The 20,182-nt window shown below is 38.4% G+C and overlaps 1 protein-coding gene across 1 annotated transcript in view; it reads right to left on the minus strand.

The window, feature by feature from the left end:
- Window positions 1-337: 337 nt before the first annotated feature.
- Window positions 338-20,182, minus strand: part of cdh13 (cadherin 13, H-cadherin (heart)) — a 419,656-nt gene continuing 399,811 nt past the window's right edge. The window contains exons 13-15 of the mRNA XM_053677941.1: window positions 17,574-17,807; window positions 16,078-16,296; window positions 338-1,471 (exon numbers count right to left, since the gene is read on the minus strand). Coding sequence (XP_053533916.1) covers window positions 1,464-1,471; window positions 16,078-16,296; window positions 17,574-17,807 — 461 coding nt within the window. The 3' untranslated portion in view covers window positions 338-1,463. The remainder of the gene's footprint in view (window positions 1,472-16,077; window positions 16,297-17,573; window positions 17,808-20,182) is intronic.

Consider the following 20,182-nt stretch of genomic DNA (forward strand, 5'->3'; position numbering starts at 1 on the left):
TTGATGTTGCAGTTCTGTGTCTATGTGTGTAGTTCAACTGCTTCCTGGTGACTCTTTCAGCATGATAAGGACTAATCAGAGAGCTGAGCTTTATTCGGAGGCCTGGCACGTTAACATAAAATTGCAACTGTTCAACAAAGCTGTGATGGTTCTCCCCGTGGAATCTATTCATTTTCAACCCATTACCTCACCATTAGGATCCATTTGCTTTTCAGCGTTACAATGTGAGTGCACTCATATTTCATGCTGCTGGTTCGGAGACGAAGTACCTGCTCTGCACTAAGATACCTCAATCTGACCTTGAATAAATAAATAAAATAAAATAAAAACAAAGTGGTGGGAAGTACAGTAACGGCTTTATTAAATTAGTGCAAAAGACACACATAACTCATTCATAACGTCATTGTTTACTTTGCTTTATAGGGACTTAAGGGGTCTTTCCCACAAATCCACAAACATTTTGTTATTTTTTTCTTTCTTTTTTTTTTTTTGATCCACTTCTCACAAGCGCAAAATACGAACCGACAAACCGACAGCCTTGTTTGGCTCTCTGCAGAAGACGAGGGGATGCCGAGACAAGTGTCATACCAACAGAGCCGTGAAAACACAGGTTAGACAGACAACCAGTCTGCAAACCAGTTTAGGACTCCAGATTCAACTAAACATTCTTGGAAGAAAAAAAAAATTGGAGTTAATACATGAAAAAGAAGAAATACATCAACAGCACTGAAACAGTGTCTAAAATATGCAAAAAGATACAGTTTTTTGTCTTTTATTTGGGAGGGGATTGACTGCAGTCAAATTACATAAGTTAATCAATAAATTTGTACAATGGTAAAAAATAAAATATATATATAGTGTACCCCCCACCATTTCACACCGTTACTATAAAGATATATTTCACTTCATAACAACTAACGCAATAAAAACCAAAACAAAAAATAAAGACTCCAGAGATTTGACTTTAAACTTTGAAGGCTTTTGGCTACCACCTTGCCCTAAGAAACCACAGTCACGTCAGACTAAACACGCCTTACATCCTCGCCTTACATTAGTAAACAAAGTCGTACAGTACTCTTTAACCAGAGACAAATAAAATACATTGGAAAGTCTAATTGCTTTTCCCCCATCCGGTACATCCTTATCCAGTGAGAGTTCATTCAGGCAGTAGCATCCATGACAGTGTCCAGTGATATAAGACAGAAAGACAGAGCAGGAAAAGAGTAAGAAGGGAAAGCGAGAGAGAAAGAGGAAGGGGGGGGGGGGGGGGGAGAGGGGGTGGATGGGGCAGAGATGGGTAAATTATGATGGTGCTGGGCAAAATAAACTGAGGTCCTGGAGTTAAAGGTGTCTTCTGAAATGTGGCGAAAGGTCCTTGTCAGTTGCCTCAGTCTTGGTTTGATGGGGGCACGGACTGGGAGATGCTCATCAGTGTTGTAAGAGGGCAAGAGACAGATTGAGCTTTACAAGCCTAAGAGAGATAGTGAGAGAGAGAGAGAGAGAGAGAGAGAGAGAGAGAGAGAGAGAGAGAGAGACAGTAAATAAAGAAGAATCAGTGGACATTTTAAGCAGGTCTGAGTTTATCAAAGATAAAAAGGCAAATGCCCTGCAATGGTCTTGTGTCCTGTCCAGGGTGTATTAATGCCTCATGCCCAGTGTTCTTGGGATAGGCTTTGGATCCACTATGACCCTGACCAGGATAAAGCAGTTACTGAAAGTGAGTGAGTGTTCTGCTAGGATTTTTTTCTGCACCTCAGTGTTGGGTAAGTTACTCAAAAACAGTAATCCACTACAGATTACTAATTAATACTTTAAAATTGCAATCTGATCACATTACTGATTACTGCATGTAAAAAGTCATCAGATTACTAATTACTTTACATTCACGTTGCTTTCCAAACCTATCAAACCTACAAAAATACACTTCAAAGTGAAACTCATAGTTCTTTCTGTAATTTTACATGTATGTATGACATTAAATGTCTGACATGATCAGAAAAGGTTGGATTTATCATAACACTTGCCTCGGGTGTTGTCACTGTAGGAATACTAGACCGATAAAATATAAAACTTTTCTAACTAGGCTAGTCTGGTGTCGCTAGCCAAGTGGCGGCACAGCTAAGCTATCACTGTATGGGTTTAGCTGCTACAGTGCCATGCAGAGTACATTATATTTCCTTATGTTGTGCTCATACAGTATCATGTTCACATAAACTGGAACTCATATAGACACTCACACAACTTGTTTTCCTGCTCAGAATGAGAGGATGTTAGTGTTTCTGTTTCAACCCATTTACTAGTTAAAAAAGAAAAAATCAGCATATATCTATTTTTCCTCACACTGACTGTGTGAGCTAGCGTTTGGCAGAATTGAGATCTGTCAGCCAATAAGACACGAGTGTTTCCACGTATTTTCCTGTAAACCCTGTCTGATTGGTCTTGCCTCCGTTCACTGAAGATATAAAATTACAACACCGCCGTCTTCTTTTACTGACATTCTGTTACATAGTGACAAATCGCTCCAAGTGGAGAATTATCCGGGGCTAAAGAAATAAATCTTCAGGGCAAAACGTGATTTATTAAAAAAAAATATTTTACTTAATATTGTTTTATAACGCAAGTAACGTAATTTTATTGACATCAGTAACTGTAATCAAATTACATACATTTAAAATGTAATTCGTTACACCACTGCATCATCAGAAAAAAGTAATTAGATTACAATAACGTGTTACAAAGTACACCCAAATCTGCTCTATGTGCTTGTGTGTGTGCGCGTGTGTGTGTGTCTGTGTGTGGGTGAAAAGGTGCCATATTCCTGCAGACTGGCTAGCATTTTGATCTCACTGCATATGGTATGCATAAAATTGAAGCAGACAAATTAACTATTTGCCAGAAAAAGGAGTTTTATAAGTAATGTAAATGGATAACAAAGGTATATATTAAGGTCAAAAGTATCAGTGGCAAGTTAAATGTCCAATGTGACCTTTACATACAATTCTCTATCGTATAGAAAACTTGAGCTTATTTATATTGTGAAATCATATATATATTATATATATATGGAGTGTGAAGTCCCATCCCATAGGGACATCACACTCCATTTCCTCTAATACTGAGATAATGCTACAACAAATAAAACAGAACTTCGGTATTGGATACTGAGCTGACAAATGAATCCGCTCATGTACAAAAGTAATATTGAGGGTAGACTTCCCGGATCTTTCACTAGCTCCATTATTATTATTATTTCTCTCTCTGTCTTCCACTCTCTGTCTCCCGTTCGTGTTTTTCTCCTGGGCTGCATTCACAAAATGAGATTAAGGACCAGTTTTGAAAAATGCAAGCTGTAATTTTGCAAGACGTTCTGAAATGAATTGGCCTGTAGGCCTGAGAAATGCTAGACCGATCGAAGCATGCCAGATCTGATGGGGGGAATATTTAATAGCAAGAACTATTGATTTCCCCCTCTTTTTTTTTTAATATGTTTTTTGTTTCCATCTAGCCACTTTTGTATTTTGGTCCTAAGTGAATCTGAAAGGGAAATAAAAATTGAACATTGCTTAGAAGCACAGATAAAATCTCCTCTGTTTCAGAAATGCCTTTTGCAAATGTAATGAGACTCCTGCACCCTTTATTCATGCACGGAGGCCCAGAGACACACCAGGTAATTCTTTCTCCTTAGGCAAAAAGAGTGAGAAACATAAAAATACATAACCAAATCAATTCACCTCACTTCTTTGAGATCCAACACACACACACACACACACACACACACACACACACACACACACACACACACACACACACACACACACACACACACACACACACACACCTCCTCTACCAGGAGAAGAACAGAAGAGGGATCTGCAGACCTGGCAACTGCTGCAGATCTGAAACGTGAAGAAAATGAACGATTGAGGGAGCAGGACGAAAGAGTGTTTGATCTAATTAGGATCATCCTGATTGGAAGAAAGTGGTTGTGGCAGCAGTCAGCTGGAGTTGAAGCAAACATGATAACATGTGACCTCTGTGGTCCAGCGCAGCAGCCCGCTCGCATAATACACAATCTTTCTTCCTTTTCTCAGGCTGGCTCTCCGTCGTTCTCAAAATAAAATGTAACAGCAGATGGCTGTCAAAGTTGGCGTTGAGGGACCTTGGCTAAGTTTCATCTTTAAAACTTTACACTTAGCCACTTAGAAACTCTAGATAGATCCGTCTGCACCACATTAAAACCACTTGAAATGTGAACAATTCCTCTTCGCTAATCCACAGCAAATGCACTGTTTTCCATTTTACCAAATAACAGGCTTTACAATGAAACCACAATAATTCCCTTAAATTTTAACCTGATATTAATCAAGTGGAAAAAAGGGTCACAATGAGGTTCACAATGTGTATCACAGCGGCATTAAAAACAGAAATGCTGCTAAATGTCATTCGGATGGATTTTATTTCTTTCCTTCAAGATATGGTTCCTCTAGTGAAAGTAGATTAAAAGCGTAAAAGTGGTTGTCTTGGTAGGAAAAGGGGATTTAAAACTTCAGTGGTGTGCTGGTGGCTCAGTTGTGTGATGGATGGAGCTTGGACTTATTTCCCTGTTTGTGGATTAATTACATTTCAGCCCTCCAAGAATCTTTTATCAGATTAGCAGTGGCTTTCAAAGTCTTGCTCAGTTTAGATCTACTGCTTCTCATTCTCCACATACTGCCCTTTTGGTATACTGGCTATACGCTCGTTATACTAGAACTAACGTTATAGTTACTGGGGGTCATTTTATCAGCTCATAATAGATCATAATAAGTGGAAATATGTTATAGTAAATTATAGAGGAGTTAAAGGCTTGGTTGAATTTGTTTTGCTTATATAGATTTTTGTAAAAGCAGAAATCCCCCTTTGGATGCGAGTTGCTGGAGCATGACAGAGCGAGTCTCAACCTCCAGCCATGGGCCACTGAGTGTCTGATATTTTTTTGTACACTTTTCTGGCCAGAAGCTTTAGAAAACTGAAGGTTGCTATCTTACTGGCTCTCTGTACTTCTATGCATATACACCATTTGAGTTTTTCAGAGCAGGATGTGACAGCAGCACAATGCATAAAATCATGCAGATACATTTCAAGACCTTCAGGTTATTTTCACATCAAATATCAGAATGGGTAAAAATCGTGATTTCTGTGACTTTAGCTGTGGCATGGTTACTGGTGGCAGATGGACTGGTTTGAGCATTTCAGAAACTGCTGATCTCCTGGGATTTTCACACACAACACTCTCTAGAGTTTACACAGAATGGTGCGAAAAACAAAAAAAAAAAACACAGATTGAGTGACAGTTCTCTGGGTGATAACACCTTGTTGATAAGAGAGGTCATAGGAAAATGGTTCGAGCTGCCTCAGATAGCCTCAGATTCCTGTTCTTGACTGACAGAAGTGGAACCCAATGCGACCTTCTGATGTTGTTGACCATCAACCTCAAAGTTTAATGTTTTGTGCATTCTGAGATAATTTTCTACTCACCACGGTTTTAAAGAGTGCTTATTTGAATTACTTTAGACTACCTGTCAGCTCAAACCAGTCTGTTCATTCCCCTCTGTGCTCTCTCATCAACAAGATGTTTCAGCCTGCAGGCTCTTCGCAAAAAGGACATTTGTTTTTCACACCATTCTGTGTAAACTCTAGACATTGCTGTGTGCGAAAGCCCTAGGACATCAGAAGTTTCTGAAATAACAGCCCATCTGGCACCAACATCCATGCCATGGTTAAAATCACAGAGATCGCCCCCCCCCCCCCCCCCCATTCTGATGTTTGATGTGAACATTAACTGAAGCTCTTAACCTGTATGATTTTATGCATTGTTCTGCTGCCAAACAGTCGGCAGATTAGATAACTGAACAAGTGTACAGGTGTTCCTATTAAAGTGGTTGGTGAATGTAATATACATACACACAAATACACTGTAGCTTGTAGGCCTCTCCAGATATCCTTTGGACTTATCAGAGAAGATGACCTTCCTCCAGTCCTCTACAATCCAATCCTTATGGTCTTTTGCAAACCTCAGCATGGCTCTTCTTTGCTTCTCATTGATGAAAGGCTTTTTTCGAGCTTTGCACGACTTCAGCCCTGCCCCTGGAGCCAGTTCCTCGCCATGCACTTCACCCCAGCTGACGTTTGCATTTCTTTTTGTAGGTCACTTGATGTCATCCTACGGTTTTTGAGTGACATTCGAATGAATTAGCGGTCATCACATTCGGTGGAAAGTCATTTATACCCTCTGCCAGTCTGTAGCTTTGTTGTCCCCAATGTCTGCCGCTTGACCTTGTTCTTATGAAGTGCCCTCCTTGAAATTTTAAGGATGGAAGCAACCTGGTGCTCACTGTATCCCTGTACCAGTAAAGCCAGAATTGAACCCTTCCTTTCCTCACTCAAAACTTTCCTTTTCAACTATTTTGGCATGGTCAATAGGTATTTTTTTGATTGCATTTACTTTTGAGGTACTATTACTACTGTCTTTGCCATCCAGTGGTGATGACCACAGCACTGATTTTTATACTTTTCCTCATTAAATAATATTTGGTTCAGGTGATCACCTAATGAGGTGTGCCTGTGTTGGAATTCAGCAGACACTGGATTGGAATGGCTGCCGTACATGTAGAGATGCTGATTTAAGATAAATTTGCATTGGTCAATATGTATATACATTTTCAATCAAAATTATTCAACCCCTCATTGCAAATCAGGTTTATTGTCAAAATTGACAGACTTTCAGCTATTTGCAATGAACAAATCAAACAAATTCAACTGAAATAGTTCAACACGACGAATGCTTCAAGTGGTTTCCCCAAATTCAACTGAAAATGCAACTTATAATAACTTCTCAAATTTCAAAATTTTTCAAACCCTTCATGGTAAGCATCTTTAGTACTTAGTAGAGCACCCTTTTGCTGTTATGACCTGCTGCAAATGAGATGCATAGCTTCTGGCAGCGTTCCTGAGGAATCCTAGCCCATTCCTCATAAGCAATGGCCGCAAGTTCAGTAATATTCTTGGGTTTGCGTGCTGCAAACGTCTTCTTCAAATCCCACCAGAGATTTTCTATGGGCATCAAGTCAGGTGACTGTGAGGGCTCTATAGAATCTTCTGAGACTTCTTCTGCAACCACGTCTTATATATATATATACACCCTTTCACTGCTTAAGTTCTAACTATACCATATAACTATATTGGCCTTACATGAAATCCTTCCCTGCTTTGGTGTGATAACGATACCTGATGACTGTTCCCTCAGTGCAGACTCCAAGCATACCTACAGAGGGCACTGTTGCTATCTCTGTAGTGCGTGAATTCCAGAGCACAGACCTCCTTTCAGTATTTGTGGCCATGTGCACCATAGGAAATCTAGACTCACAGTAGGGAGAAGCAACACAGCTTCATTTGTTTGCATGTAAGATAAAAGTGTTTGCATTCACTGACTGTTCATCCAGCCTCACTACTGTATCTGATCAGCCCGTAACTGGTGCTGTGACGATAGTGATGACTAGCTGCCTGCCTTTTCTTACTGTCTATCAAACCTCAGCATGCCAAGATTTGGCGTCGTCAACTGAGATAGATCTCAAGCCCTCTAATTTCTGAGAATAAATGAATGAAACAGATACTGTACATGTTTGTTTTTATAAAATCAAGTGGATGTATTCAAAAAGCGACAAACCTGCACACTGGGGAGCAAGAATGATAGCGCGTGTGTGTGGTAGTGAATCCAGAAATAATCGGTCATGTTGCATGGTACTCACGGTGTGCTGCTGTGTGTAATTAGAGGGAGGCAGAAGTGGGTAAGCTGCAGGATTTGGTGCAGGATTTATCAGCACTGAAAGAGCACCTCAATACAAAGATACTTAGGTACCTTCCTACGGAACATGTGTGTGCTGCCCCCCATGTTTACATTCATTATTTATGGCTCCGCAAAAAGCAAGCGTATTAGAGTGCTTTATCTGAAAGAAGTCAAGGGAAAACAGAAAAAATGGATTTTCTCTCTACTGTGGGGATATTCGCCCACTTCCTCACTCTCTCTTGTGTGCAGAGCTCTCTGGCATCTTGCCAAGTTTTTTCTTTTTTTTCAACTTATTTTCATTTGTTTCTTTTCCTACTGGACTAAATAGTGAAAGCATTAACGTGTTAGGTAAAATACACAAGCTGTAGAAAGCTGAAAGTATGAGAGAGTGAGCGGGACACTTTGGCCTCTGAGGCCGGTGTGGAGATGCTGTCTCTCCGGCATGGCGTCAGGTGTGTGCTGGAGAATGGCACATAGATGGAGGAGGTTCTGGAGGAGGTTGGTGTGAGAACATCTACTCTGCCTCCCAGATGAACAAAGCAGGGGTGGTGTTCCTGAGACAACAAAACCTTGTCAATAGACTGATCCAAACTGGAATACGAGTGAAAGGAGCCCCGTACAAGTTTCCCCCCGTCTGTCCCTGCAACACGAGTTGTCATATCTAATGTGCCCCTATTCATCCAAGACGAGGTGGTAATGAAGGAGCTGGCCTGCTTCAGGAAGTTTGCCAGCCCAGTGAGACTGTTTCCACTCGGCTGCAAAAACTCGGCAGTGAAGCATGTCTTGTCTTTTCGTAGACAAGTTTTTATGTCTCTGAGTAGCCAAGACAATACGCTCAATGTAAATTTTAAATGCAAACATGGGGATAGTGACTACATCGTTTTTGGTACCACGGAACATCTGAGATGTTTCGAGTGTGGGAACATCGGACACAAGAAGTTCGTCTGTCCACACAGAGCTGCACTTGATGAATTATGAGGTGACACAAATCCTATTACAGAGACAGTATTAATGAGGCATTTTTACAGTACTGTGATATGAACAGTGAAAAGACACAAGGATATGGGAACGATTCCTCAGGCAATATTTTCAGTGTCATATGCAGAGTATTAGTCATCAATGTAGTGGTGTAGGCTTGCAGGCTGCCGGACATAATGAATAACACTGTCCTCCAAAGCATAATGCAAAAGCAAAAAAAAAGGATCCCTGAATGCCTGGCAATTAACATTTACACACCAACAGTGCAGCGACAGCTGATAGTGATAAAAACCAGAAAGATTTTAAAGTAAATTGTGAGAATGGTTATGAATATCAGGTACTAAATGAACTAAATGAAGTTTGTATTTGTGTTAGTAAGGAGACATAAGATGGTGTAGATAAGATGTGAGAGACTGATTGGAGGACGGATAATGAAATAGTGATACAACAAGACTTGAAGACTTGAGACTGACAGAGACAAATATAGCGTGTAATGAGAGAGAGAGAGTGAGAGAGTGAGAGAGAGAGTGATGCCTGTAGGTCATGTTGGGCTCAGGCCTATCAATGGCTCCATTGTGCCATGAAATACAGATGGAGCCCTCTTCTACCCGAACCAAGCCTTGGGCATGGAAGTCAGCCACAGAGCATATCCAGACACACACACACACACACACACACACACACACATGCAGGCACACACGCACACACAAAAAGTAGCTCTCGGCGGTATAAAAGATGTGATGTATAGCTACAGAAGTTATAGTATAGGGACTCATGTAAATCACTGATTCTTGAGAAAAGGGACAAAACATGTCCTACATACAAAAGTCCTCTTTATGTTAAAAATTAAGAAATTCATAAAAATAAAAAGTTAACTTAAAAAGTTCAATCTAAAGATAATCTGTTTACTCTGGGCATTTATGACTGTTACATGTATGTATGTATATATATATATATATATATATATATATATATATATATATATATATATATATATATATATATATATATAAATAATTTCATTACAATTCATTTAACCTGTCCTCAGCAAGAGGTCACAATATCAAACTGCCAAACAGTGCTTAAAGATGCAATAAATTCATAAATCTTAATTTAAAATGAAAGGCAGAAACATAAATTGTATTTTCCATAAAAAAAAAACTTATGATCAAAGTTGTGTCCTCACTTTACGTCAACTTAGTCATATTTTTTTTAGAATCCTGAAAAATCATGCACGATCAGCTATAACTTTGAGGACCCTTTTCTCACTTCCTGCTCATGGTGGATGCAACAGTAGGATGCACGGTCTGGTAAGTTTGATAATTTAGTATACTTTAGACAAAGAATGCTTAAGTCTCTGCGGTCACAGCTTTAACATGTCAACACCGTCTTCCCATTGTGATAATCTCTGTCTATAACTATAACTTTGGCATTTTAGTTATGCGTATTGATTCAGCTCCAACTGAGAAAAATAACAAAATTATTCCACTGTAGAACACATGTTTAAGATGGAAAAATATTCAATTTTGTCCACTCTGTCAGGTTTTATGTCTGAGGGAGTCGGCTTGCAAGCTGATAGAGTTGACAAGTGCTCACAAAAACTCTTTATATGGTGATATAATAGTATTTTTGATTATGGGGAATTATTCTAATGTTGTTGGGAGCATAAAAGAAACAGAAGGGCGAAAACATTTTTTTAAAAAGAAAGAAAGCAGAAGGGAAATTCTAGAAAAGGAAAGTCAAAGGTAGAAGAAAAGGGTTCAAGACAAAAAAGCGAGACAAATCGTTGAATTGGACTGTAAGGAGCAGCGGTATCAAAGATGTATCAGGAAGCAGTCATTCAGCTAGACAATTGATAAAAAGGCTACAGATGCCTTGTATTCCTATAGAATTGAGAAGATTTCTGTTGCTACTACAAGATGTCACATAATAATGCTTATTATTACACTGAACCTAACATAAGCTTCTTCTGTTTGCCCAGTGAGCCACCAGAGACGCAGAATGAGATGTACTGCTACAAAGAGAAAATCACTGGAAGGATTCTGGAATCCAATTATATAATACAATTACAAAATTAAACTGTTGAATTCAATTAAATCTATTTAAAAAAATACTTAGATCTCTAAATTTGTTGTCTTGTCAATAAGTTATTTGAAAAAAATAATTGCTAGTACTTAATCTGTTGTAAGTTCAGTTGGTTCTTTGTCAACTCCGTCACTTATTTGTCATCACCGTCAGATGAAGGTTTTTGTTCATTTTGAAAGAAATATTTTATTCTTTGTTTCAGCTTATTGTGGTAATAATTAAAACACTAACTGAACTACATGATATGATATGATGCTTAATATTAAAAAGGAGGGTAGAGAATGAAGGATTTTAGGAATTGGATTTTTCATGATGGTGTGAAAACAGAAAAAAAAACTGTAGAGAATGTATTTTATCACTTAACTCCTTTACTGAACACCATTATTAGATAAATTGAGAACTTTACATTCTTGTTGGATGGATGAAATTAAAATGCTTTTCAGTGTGTCTGATAGAGTTGACAGAAATTAAGTTATGAAGTGAATAAATGTAATTTATTTTTATTTTTTTTTTTTAGAAAAAAGCATTTTCATAAAAACCTGTTCCCTTACATGGTTCAGTAGTTGAGACCTTTGTTTACAAATATATCAATATTCTAATTAATGTAGTATTAAAAATACATAAACTAACTTCTAAAACATGTTTTGTCCCTTATCTTAAGAATCAGTGAAATGCATGCACACACATACCCAAACATAGAGAAGCACACAGACCAAAGGCAGACATAAAACCCCAGCAGAACACAAATCTTAAAAACTCAGAAATCTATTTCTCTACTAAACTGCTTGAGAAACAGGTCCATTATGGCCCCTCTCTCATGAGTGGAGTAAATTATGTATGCTATTGCAAACGGTGTAAATGAGATATACTGCTTATGCAATGAGATATAAACAAGGGAATGGGTAGGCTGGGCAAAAAACCAATACACACACACACACACACACACACACACACACACACACACACACACACACACACACACACAGAGGGTATTATTAATGGAATGTAGCAAGGAAATGGGGGAATTTTAAATTCTGTCATAAAAATGTTGCAGCTTTTATGGGTGCTTATTATACACAAAGTCACTCCACAAGAATGAATAGAAAGTAATTTACTGTAAAACTATAAAGACTAAAAACCCAGCTAACACTATGTCCTGACAGCATTAACAAATGGGCTTTAAGCTGCAGAAAAAAGACCTGCACGATGTGTGTGTGTGTATATATATGTATATATATATATATATATATATATATATATATATATATATATATATATATATATATATATACAGTAGCAAGAAAAAATATGTGAACCTTTTGGAATTTCATGGTTTTCTGCATGAATTTGTCATAAAATGTAATCTTCATCTAGGTCAAGGGTATTGACAAATATAATGTGCCTAAAATAAAAACAGGAAAAAATATATTCTGATCCCACATGTCTTTATTGAACACACTCATTCAACATTCAAAATGGCAGTGGAAAAAGTAAGTGAACCCTTAGAATTAATAACTGGTTGACCCCACCCTTGGCAGCAATAACCTCAACCAGGCGCTTCCTGTAGCTGTAGATCAGACCTGCACATCGTTCAGGAGGAATTTTAGCCCATTCTTCCTGGCAGAACTGCTTTAGCTCTGTCAAATTCTTTGGACGTCTCATGTGTATGGCTTTCTTCAAGTCATTCCATAGCATCTCTATTGGGTTGAGGTCTGGGCTCTGACTTGGCCCCTCCAAAAGGCGGATTTTGTTTTTCTGAAGCCATTCTGTTGTGGACTTTCTCCGGTGTTTTGGGTCATTGTTCTGTTGCATCACCCAACTTCTACACAATTTCAGCTGACGTCCAGACATTCTTACATTGAAGAATTGTCTGATATACTTGGGAATTCATCTTCAGCTCAATGATTGAAGCTGGCCAGGCCCTGATGCATCAAAGCCCAAATCATGATGTTTCCTCCACCATACTGTACGGTTGGGATGATGTTTTCATGATGGTATGCCGTGCCCTTTCTATGCCAGATGTAGTGCTGTGTGGTTTTTCCAAATAGTTCAATCTTAGTTTCATCAGTCCACAAAACATTTTGCCAATACCGCTGTGGAGTGTCAATGTGCTCTTTTGCAAACTTCAGGCGTGCAGCAATGGTCTTTTTAGTAAGCAGTGGCTTCCTTCGTGGTGTCCTGCCGTAGATACCCTGCTTGTTCAATGTTTTACGTATTGTAGACTCATGAACAGAGACGTTAGCCAGTTCCAATGATGCCTTCAAATCTTCAGCTGTCATTCAGGGTTGTTTCTTTACCTCATTGATGAGTCCTCGTTGTGCTCTTGGCGTCATTTTGACTGGGTGCCCACTTCTTGGTAGAAAAGCAACAGTCCCAACGTGTCTCCATTTGTAGAATGTTTGCTAAACTGTAGACTGGTGAATTTCTAAAGTCTTTGCAATCACTTTGTAACCCTTGCCAGCTTTATGTAAATCAACAATTCTTGACCATAGATCTTCTGAAAGCTCTTTTTGGCGAGGCATGGCTCACATAAGCGTGTGCTTCTTGTGCAGAGCAAACTCCAAAAGTTTGAGGGGTTTTTATCAGTCAAAGTAGCTGTAGTCCACACCTCCAAACTCATTTTCTTCACGAGACTCTAATTAGCTTTTTTCAGGTCATTAACGCAAGGGTTCACATACTTTTTCCACAAGCACTATGAGGTTTTTTTTGGTTGTTCTCAATAAAGACATGAAAGATCGGAATTTTTTTGTGTTATTATTTTAGACACATTATATTTGTCAATACCCTTTTGACTTATATATATATATATATATATATATATATATATATATATATATATATATATATATATATATATATATATATATATTATAAATATATATCTATTCTCTTGTTTGTCCATCGTGGTCGATGAGGACCACACAGTATCATAAGTCTAAGCGGGAGTGGGTTTGGAGATGGCTGATTAGTCCAGTCCGAGCCCAGAATTGACAGTTGCAGTGGGGACATAGAAGATCAGACTGCTGACATGGTGAAGAGGAGATACCAGCCTTGGACTTGCGAAGAAGTCGTTTCTCTGCCGCATAACGCAATCTCTTTTGTTCGTAGGCTATTTTATATATATATATATATATATATATATATATATATATATATATATATATATTTATAGATAGATAGATAGATAGATAGATAGATGGATAGATATAACTATACAGCTACAAAAGACATTGTATATACTGTATGCAAGCCCATATATCAGCCAAAACCTTTTGTAATCATATCATTACCATAAAATTTACCTTTGGGCAAGAGACAGCTTCCTAGTTGTCTGATTTATAATACACAGGGAGCATGTTTAAAAAAAATGCAGATTTATTCAGAATTTAACCCAATGGGCCTCAATAAACAGTAGTGTCTCTGGCCCTGAAGACCTGGCTTGCTGCCAGTAAACAAGCAAAGGGTCCGAGAGGGGCCGTAATCAGCTAAAGACCAGAACCAGGCACACTGTACTTTCATACTGCTTATAAATGTAAAGCCAAAACAGTGAGGTAAGTAATTGGAGCCTTTGGAGAAATAAAGTCAGTATGGGTTATAGTGTTCTATGAAAGGTTAGCTTTTGAGAATAGCTAAATGTCTTTAATAACTGTGGAGTTACACATCAACTATACAAGCAATTATAATGTAACTACTGAGTATGTGTGCCTTGTTAGAGGTGGATTACATATGGAATAAACTACAGCGAAAATAGTTAACAGTCATGTGATGCGGTGTGAAGTTACTGTTACCACCCAGAAGTGGATTATTTTCCAATTACATCACATCCTGAAGTGTTTTATTCCCCTTACGCCACAAACAATTACAATCTTTAATTTATTAACCAAAAACAGCACATTTTAAACAATTTATAGTTACATATAATACTGTTTAATGTTAAGACTGCCAAAAACAAGTTCGTTCCTGTTATCACTTATGTTATAGCAGCTATAAACAGTCGTCCCCTCACCAACCTCTCTCTCTCTCTCTCTCTCTCTCTCTCTCTCTCTCTCTCTCTCTTCAAGAAAACAAAAAACTCACAGCTATGTTAAACAAGAAACCTAAACATTCATACTGACTGTTACCAAGCTCTGACAATGGAGACCCCTTTCATAAGTCAGTCTCTCCAGGATTTTGTGATTTTGCGATTGCAGAAATGAACTCAAAATCAAAATCATTCAGAGGAACTTGCAAAGTTTTATATTTACCACTGACTTCGTGCAGATTTTGGCCAAGACACATCACGTGACACGTGACCTCATCACAGCATTCATTCAGCCACAGCCCTCTTTGATTCACGTGTGTCGAACATGACTACAGCTAAAAGGTCTCACTTACTAACAAACATCACTGCAAAAGACCTTGCAAAACCCCTTTATGTAACTGCAATTTCACCAATTCAAGAGGTTTTCCACACAAAAAGCACAAAAAGGAACAAAAGCACAAAAATAACAAAAGCACAAAAGCAGGAAAATCAAGCATTTTTGGCTTTTTCAAAAATCATTTTTTGGCATTTTCAAAAATCACACAAAAAAAAACCTCTGCGAAATCCTTTACAGACTGATAGGTCTTCAATAAAGTCTCTTTTCGGTTATTATTAGTCTTAGATTATTGTGGAAGGTCCAGCACACAAGTCCCTGCGTATGAACAATTACAGTACTAAAGAAATGCTAATCTATTAGAACGGGTGCTTTAATATGAACTTGAGATTTGAATTACAGCTGGAACAACTGTCAGAACTGCTGTTTCAGAAAATGAATCAATAATCGCATTTGAGAATTGAAGAGCACTGTGGGATAAAGAGGAACATTCGCACACGATAGAGAAATTATATAAACCTTAGACTTCAAAATGTCAAAATTGAGGCTGACACATGTATATACACAAGATGTTACTGTACTATTACACTAGTACATAATGGTGCAGTGATTAGAAATAATATAAAGTGGAACCGAATTTAAATCTGCAAACATAAATATTGCTTTTAATTCCATTTTCAAAATAACTCATCTTTTACACAGGCAGTGATGAAGAGTGTGGTACAAGTCAGCTGCACATCGGTTTACCATTTGCTCCTAAAATGCTCTCAGAGCGCCGTATTGTAAACTGTTCTAGAAATTTCCACCCATCGTGCTCTATAGCATGGTACTCACAGAACACGGAGAACAGGAGCAGGCCGAGCAGCAGCAGTAGATTTGTTCGAAGAGAGCCGACTCCATTGCAGTCCATTCTGTTCTTCTTACAGGTGCACACCTGCACTTTGAGCTCTGTGTTGTTTGTGAGTGGAGGGAAGCCAGAGTCAGTCAGGACCAGGGGCAGGTTGTAGTTGGCTCGCTTCAGACTGTGCAGCAGCATGATCTGTGAATGTGTGTCTGTGGGCAAAGACGATAGTTTATGAAAACACACATGCACACGCAGGAATACCTGTATCCTGAAACACTTCCCTGACTTATTTCCTTCCTGTCAATCACACACAGTTTTTTAGGTCAGGATTTACTCTCAGTCTGTCAAAGCAGAAGCCTGAAGCACTGCTTCTGTTCTCCTGTGTTCCTGTTCTCTTCTCTTCAATTTCTCCTCTGTTCTGTTCTGTTCACCTCTGTTCTCTTTTGCGCTGTCCTCTTCACTTCTCTTCTGTTCTACTGCCTTCTGTTCTCTTCTCCTCTCTTCTGCTCTTCTCTGTTCTGTTCTCTTTTTCTTTCCTCTGTTCTATTCTCTTCTCCTCTGTCGTGTTATGTTCTCTATTCTTTTCCCTTCTCCTCTGTTATGTTCTCTTCTCCTCTTTTCTGTTCCTTTCTCCTCTCCTCTGTTCTCTTCTCCTCTTCTCTCATCTATTCTCCTCTGTTCTCTTCTCCTCTTCTCTCATCTATTCTCCTCTCCTCTGTTCTCTTCTCCTCTGTTCTCTTCTTTTCTATTCTGTTCATTTTCTCTTCTACTCTGTTCACCTCTGTTCTCTTTTGTTCTGTTCTATTCTCTTCTCCTCTGTTCTCTTCTCCCCTATTGTGTTCTGTTCTCTTGTGTTCTGTTCTCTTCTCCATTGTTGTGTTGTGTTCTCTTTTCCTCTGTTCTGTTCCCTTTCCTCTGTTCTGTACTCTTTGGTTCTATTATATTCTGTTCGTTCTCTTCTGTTCTTTTCTTTTTTGCTCTATTTTATTCTGTTCTCTTTTTCTATTCATCTGTTCTGTTCTTTTCTGTTCATTCATTCTGTTTCATTCTCTTCTCTTTTTTCGATTCTCTTCTCTTCTATTCCGTTCTCTTCCGTTCTCTTTTTTTTGTTTCTTCTGCTGAGAGGTTCAGCTGGCATTTTTTTTTTTTTTTTTAATATCTAACACATTTTGTTTCTTTCCTAGCCTCAAGACACAAAATCATGATTTAATGCAACAGATAACTGGCAGGGATTAATAGCACTGTCCCTGGAATTATTCTGAGTGTTCTCTTACTTTGCTCCTGCCTTTAACACGTTCCTTATTTCCTGACAAAAAAATGCCTTCACTGTCAATTCTCAAGCATGCAGAAGACTAAAATCTTTCTTTTTTTTACTACTAAAGGCCTTATCAACTCTGGCTTGCTTTATTCAATTTGATGGTGATGTTCGTATCACAGATCTAACTGGAGGTTCAGTGTTAGCGTGTGGATCCGAACTGTGACTCACTGTTAATCTTAGACATCCTCCACGTCTTCTCCAGACCCAGCTGTTTACCGAGCTCTATCTTGAAGGGGTCTGTGTTTGGGTGGATATCTTTATCGCGTGCTCCTATCACTGCCACGTTCACCTCCTTGGCATCTTCACATACCCGTACTACTGAGGGCACCACGTAGGGTGCGTTGTCGTTTTCGTCCTCCAGAGTGATGATCAGAGTGCCGGTGCCTGTAGCAGGAGGGTTACCTGTTACAAAAAAGAGATTCGAAATGAACAATTTTGTACAAGTTTATAGTAGAATGGCTGAAGATGACAAATAACTGTAGTCATAAAAACTCCAGGAACTTACTACAATAGTTTTACAATAGAATATTTCAAAGCATGTCTTGAAACGCAATTGTGAATACACTGTGACAGGGAAAATTGAACCTATTTTTTTATACTGTAAATCTATGAGGCATTGAAAAAACTCAGAGTAAAGCTGACCATGCAGCTTTAAATGTGTCTTTAATATACCAACAAGTCAAACGGACCAAGGTAATGAAGCTACTCAAAGTGTAATGTTTAAAAACGTTTTAGCAAATAATTCTCTCTTTATCTTTCTGGGTCTATTATAATCTGTATTTCCTGCCTGCTGTTCAACACATTTGTTTGAATAAACTCGGCCCATCTAGTAACTTTTTTTTTTTTTTCTAAATCAATCGCTCAGCTTTAAAATACACAAGAGAATGGTGCTTAATATTTACAGCTCTACTCGGTGTACTGGCTTCCCATGCCATCTAAAACAAATAAGGTTAAGAAGTTAGTTTGGCCAGAGACAGAGGTTAAAAGGGCAAGGCTAAAACAATCAAAACAACGTATAAAACCACAAGGAGTAAACGTTTAAAAAAACGGTCTGCTTTTGTGCCAATTTTTGCTGTTGTTGCAAATTTCTTTTCATAACTTTCTGGTGTACAAATTGCTGATATTTCAAATTCTCATATAGAGTACAGCATACGAGAAAACAATTGTATTTTCATTTTTTTTTTTTTTACTGAATAAAAAACAACCCGAACACACCACTGCAGTGAACCAGCTGAAAAAAATCAAATATCTCTTTTTCCTGAGCAAATCTGAAAAACTCATTTCATCACCCCCTCCCCTAACATTCATCTTGATTCCGCTTAATAGAAAACAGCAGAAAACAAGCCTTGTGTCGTTTCAACCACAGGCAATCATGAATCATGTGGGACATGCCTGAGAGTGGTTGTGCAGTTCATGTGAGGTTTTGTCAGCATCTCTACCTGCTCTTGAAGATACTAACAAGCTACAGCAATACAAAAGATCCTCCATCAAACTCCATGTCAGTTGCCAGCCAGACTTCTGATCACCAGACTTCTAATCACAAGCACTCTCCATGAAATAGTGCTCCAGATTTAATTCTGTGATGTTACTGATGCTTTACTTCCTTTTTCTCTGGTTTCGACCTGTTTAATTAATTCCCCATCATGTCTTGCCTAGTGTATGTCTGTATGCTGATCGCCTTGACCTTCAGTCTGTTTATGCTTTACAATTACCACCTGTTCCTTCTGCTTTGTCTGGTTTGAGTACTTTAAGACCCAAACCTTCATCTGCATTCTCCTGTCTCCTGACATCTCTACTGAATACTGCTAGCAATCAAAACAGGAAACATCCACTTTAGCAAGATACGCTGCATCTTTGAGATTAGTCACTATTGAAAAGTCAGTGCTGTTGAAGAGCCTTGTTTTGCCATGAGAGGGAGGACAGTTTGTCAAAATGCTGAAGCCACGAATGTCACTTTAGAAATCTGAAACAGAAATCAGATTAATTTCAATGGCACTATTAAAGCATTACTACTAATGCTCCAGGCAGAAGTGATAGAGGCTTTGTTGGCATGTTTCATTAATTTTCTTCTCATATGACATTTTAAAGGCTGACATGTTCTCATTACATGTTCTCATTAAAGCGTAGCGAAATCCCAGAAATCTGAAGCCTTTTTTGTGGTGTTATTACTTAGTGATAGTATCAGATGCACTTACGCTTTCTTATGAAAACTGTCCCGGGCACAAAACCCTCCTGTACAAACCAATGCTGAAGATGAGTCCAAAATGACTGATAAAGTTGTGTGTATGTAATAAAATCAATATTCAAAATGCATTGTATTTAAAAACAAGCACCCGTCCTCCCCCAAAATTCTCGAGTCACATGCTGAGAATATAAAACTGTCTAAAAATCCTCTTTTTTGGGGGAGTATTATATTACAGTTTTTTAAAGTGAATTGAGGTTTTTAATCTGAGTTGAGGTGTGCAGCGGACAGTTTTTTTTTTTATTCCACTCTTGCCCACTCCAGAAGGAATTTTAACCAATCTCAAAGGCAATATAAGAAGAAGAAGCATTTATTTGTCACATACATTACAGCACAAATTTTTGTTTACATATCTCAGCTTGGTAGGAAGCTGGGGTCAGAGTGCAGGGTCAGCCATGATACAGTACCCTTGGGGAAGATATGGTTAAAGGCCTTGCTCACGGAACAGCTTATTTTTGCTTGCACCTGCCAAAAATATTTTCTAATGAACTTAGTTAGGTCAATATCCCAAAATATAAAATTAAGTAAACCATAG

This window comes from Ictalurus punctatus, chromosome 4, assembly GCF_001660625.3.
Source record: "Ictalurus punctatus breed USDA103 chromosome 4, Coco_2.0, whole genome shotgun sequence".
Taxonomy (NCBI): Eukaryota; Metazoa; Chordata; class Actinopteri; order Siluriformes; family Ictaluridae; genus Ictalurus; species Ictalurus punctatus.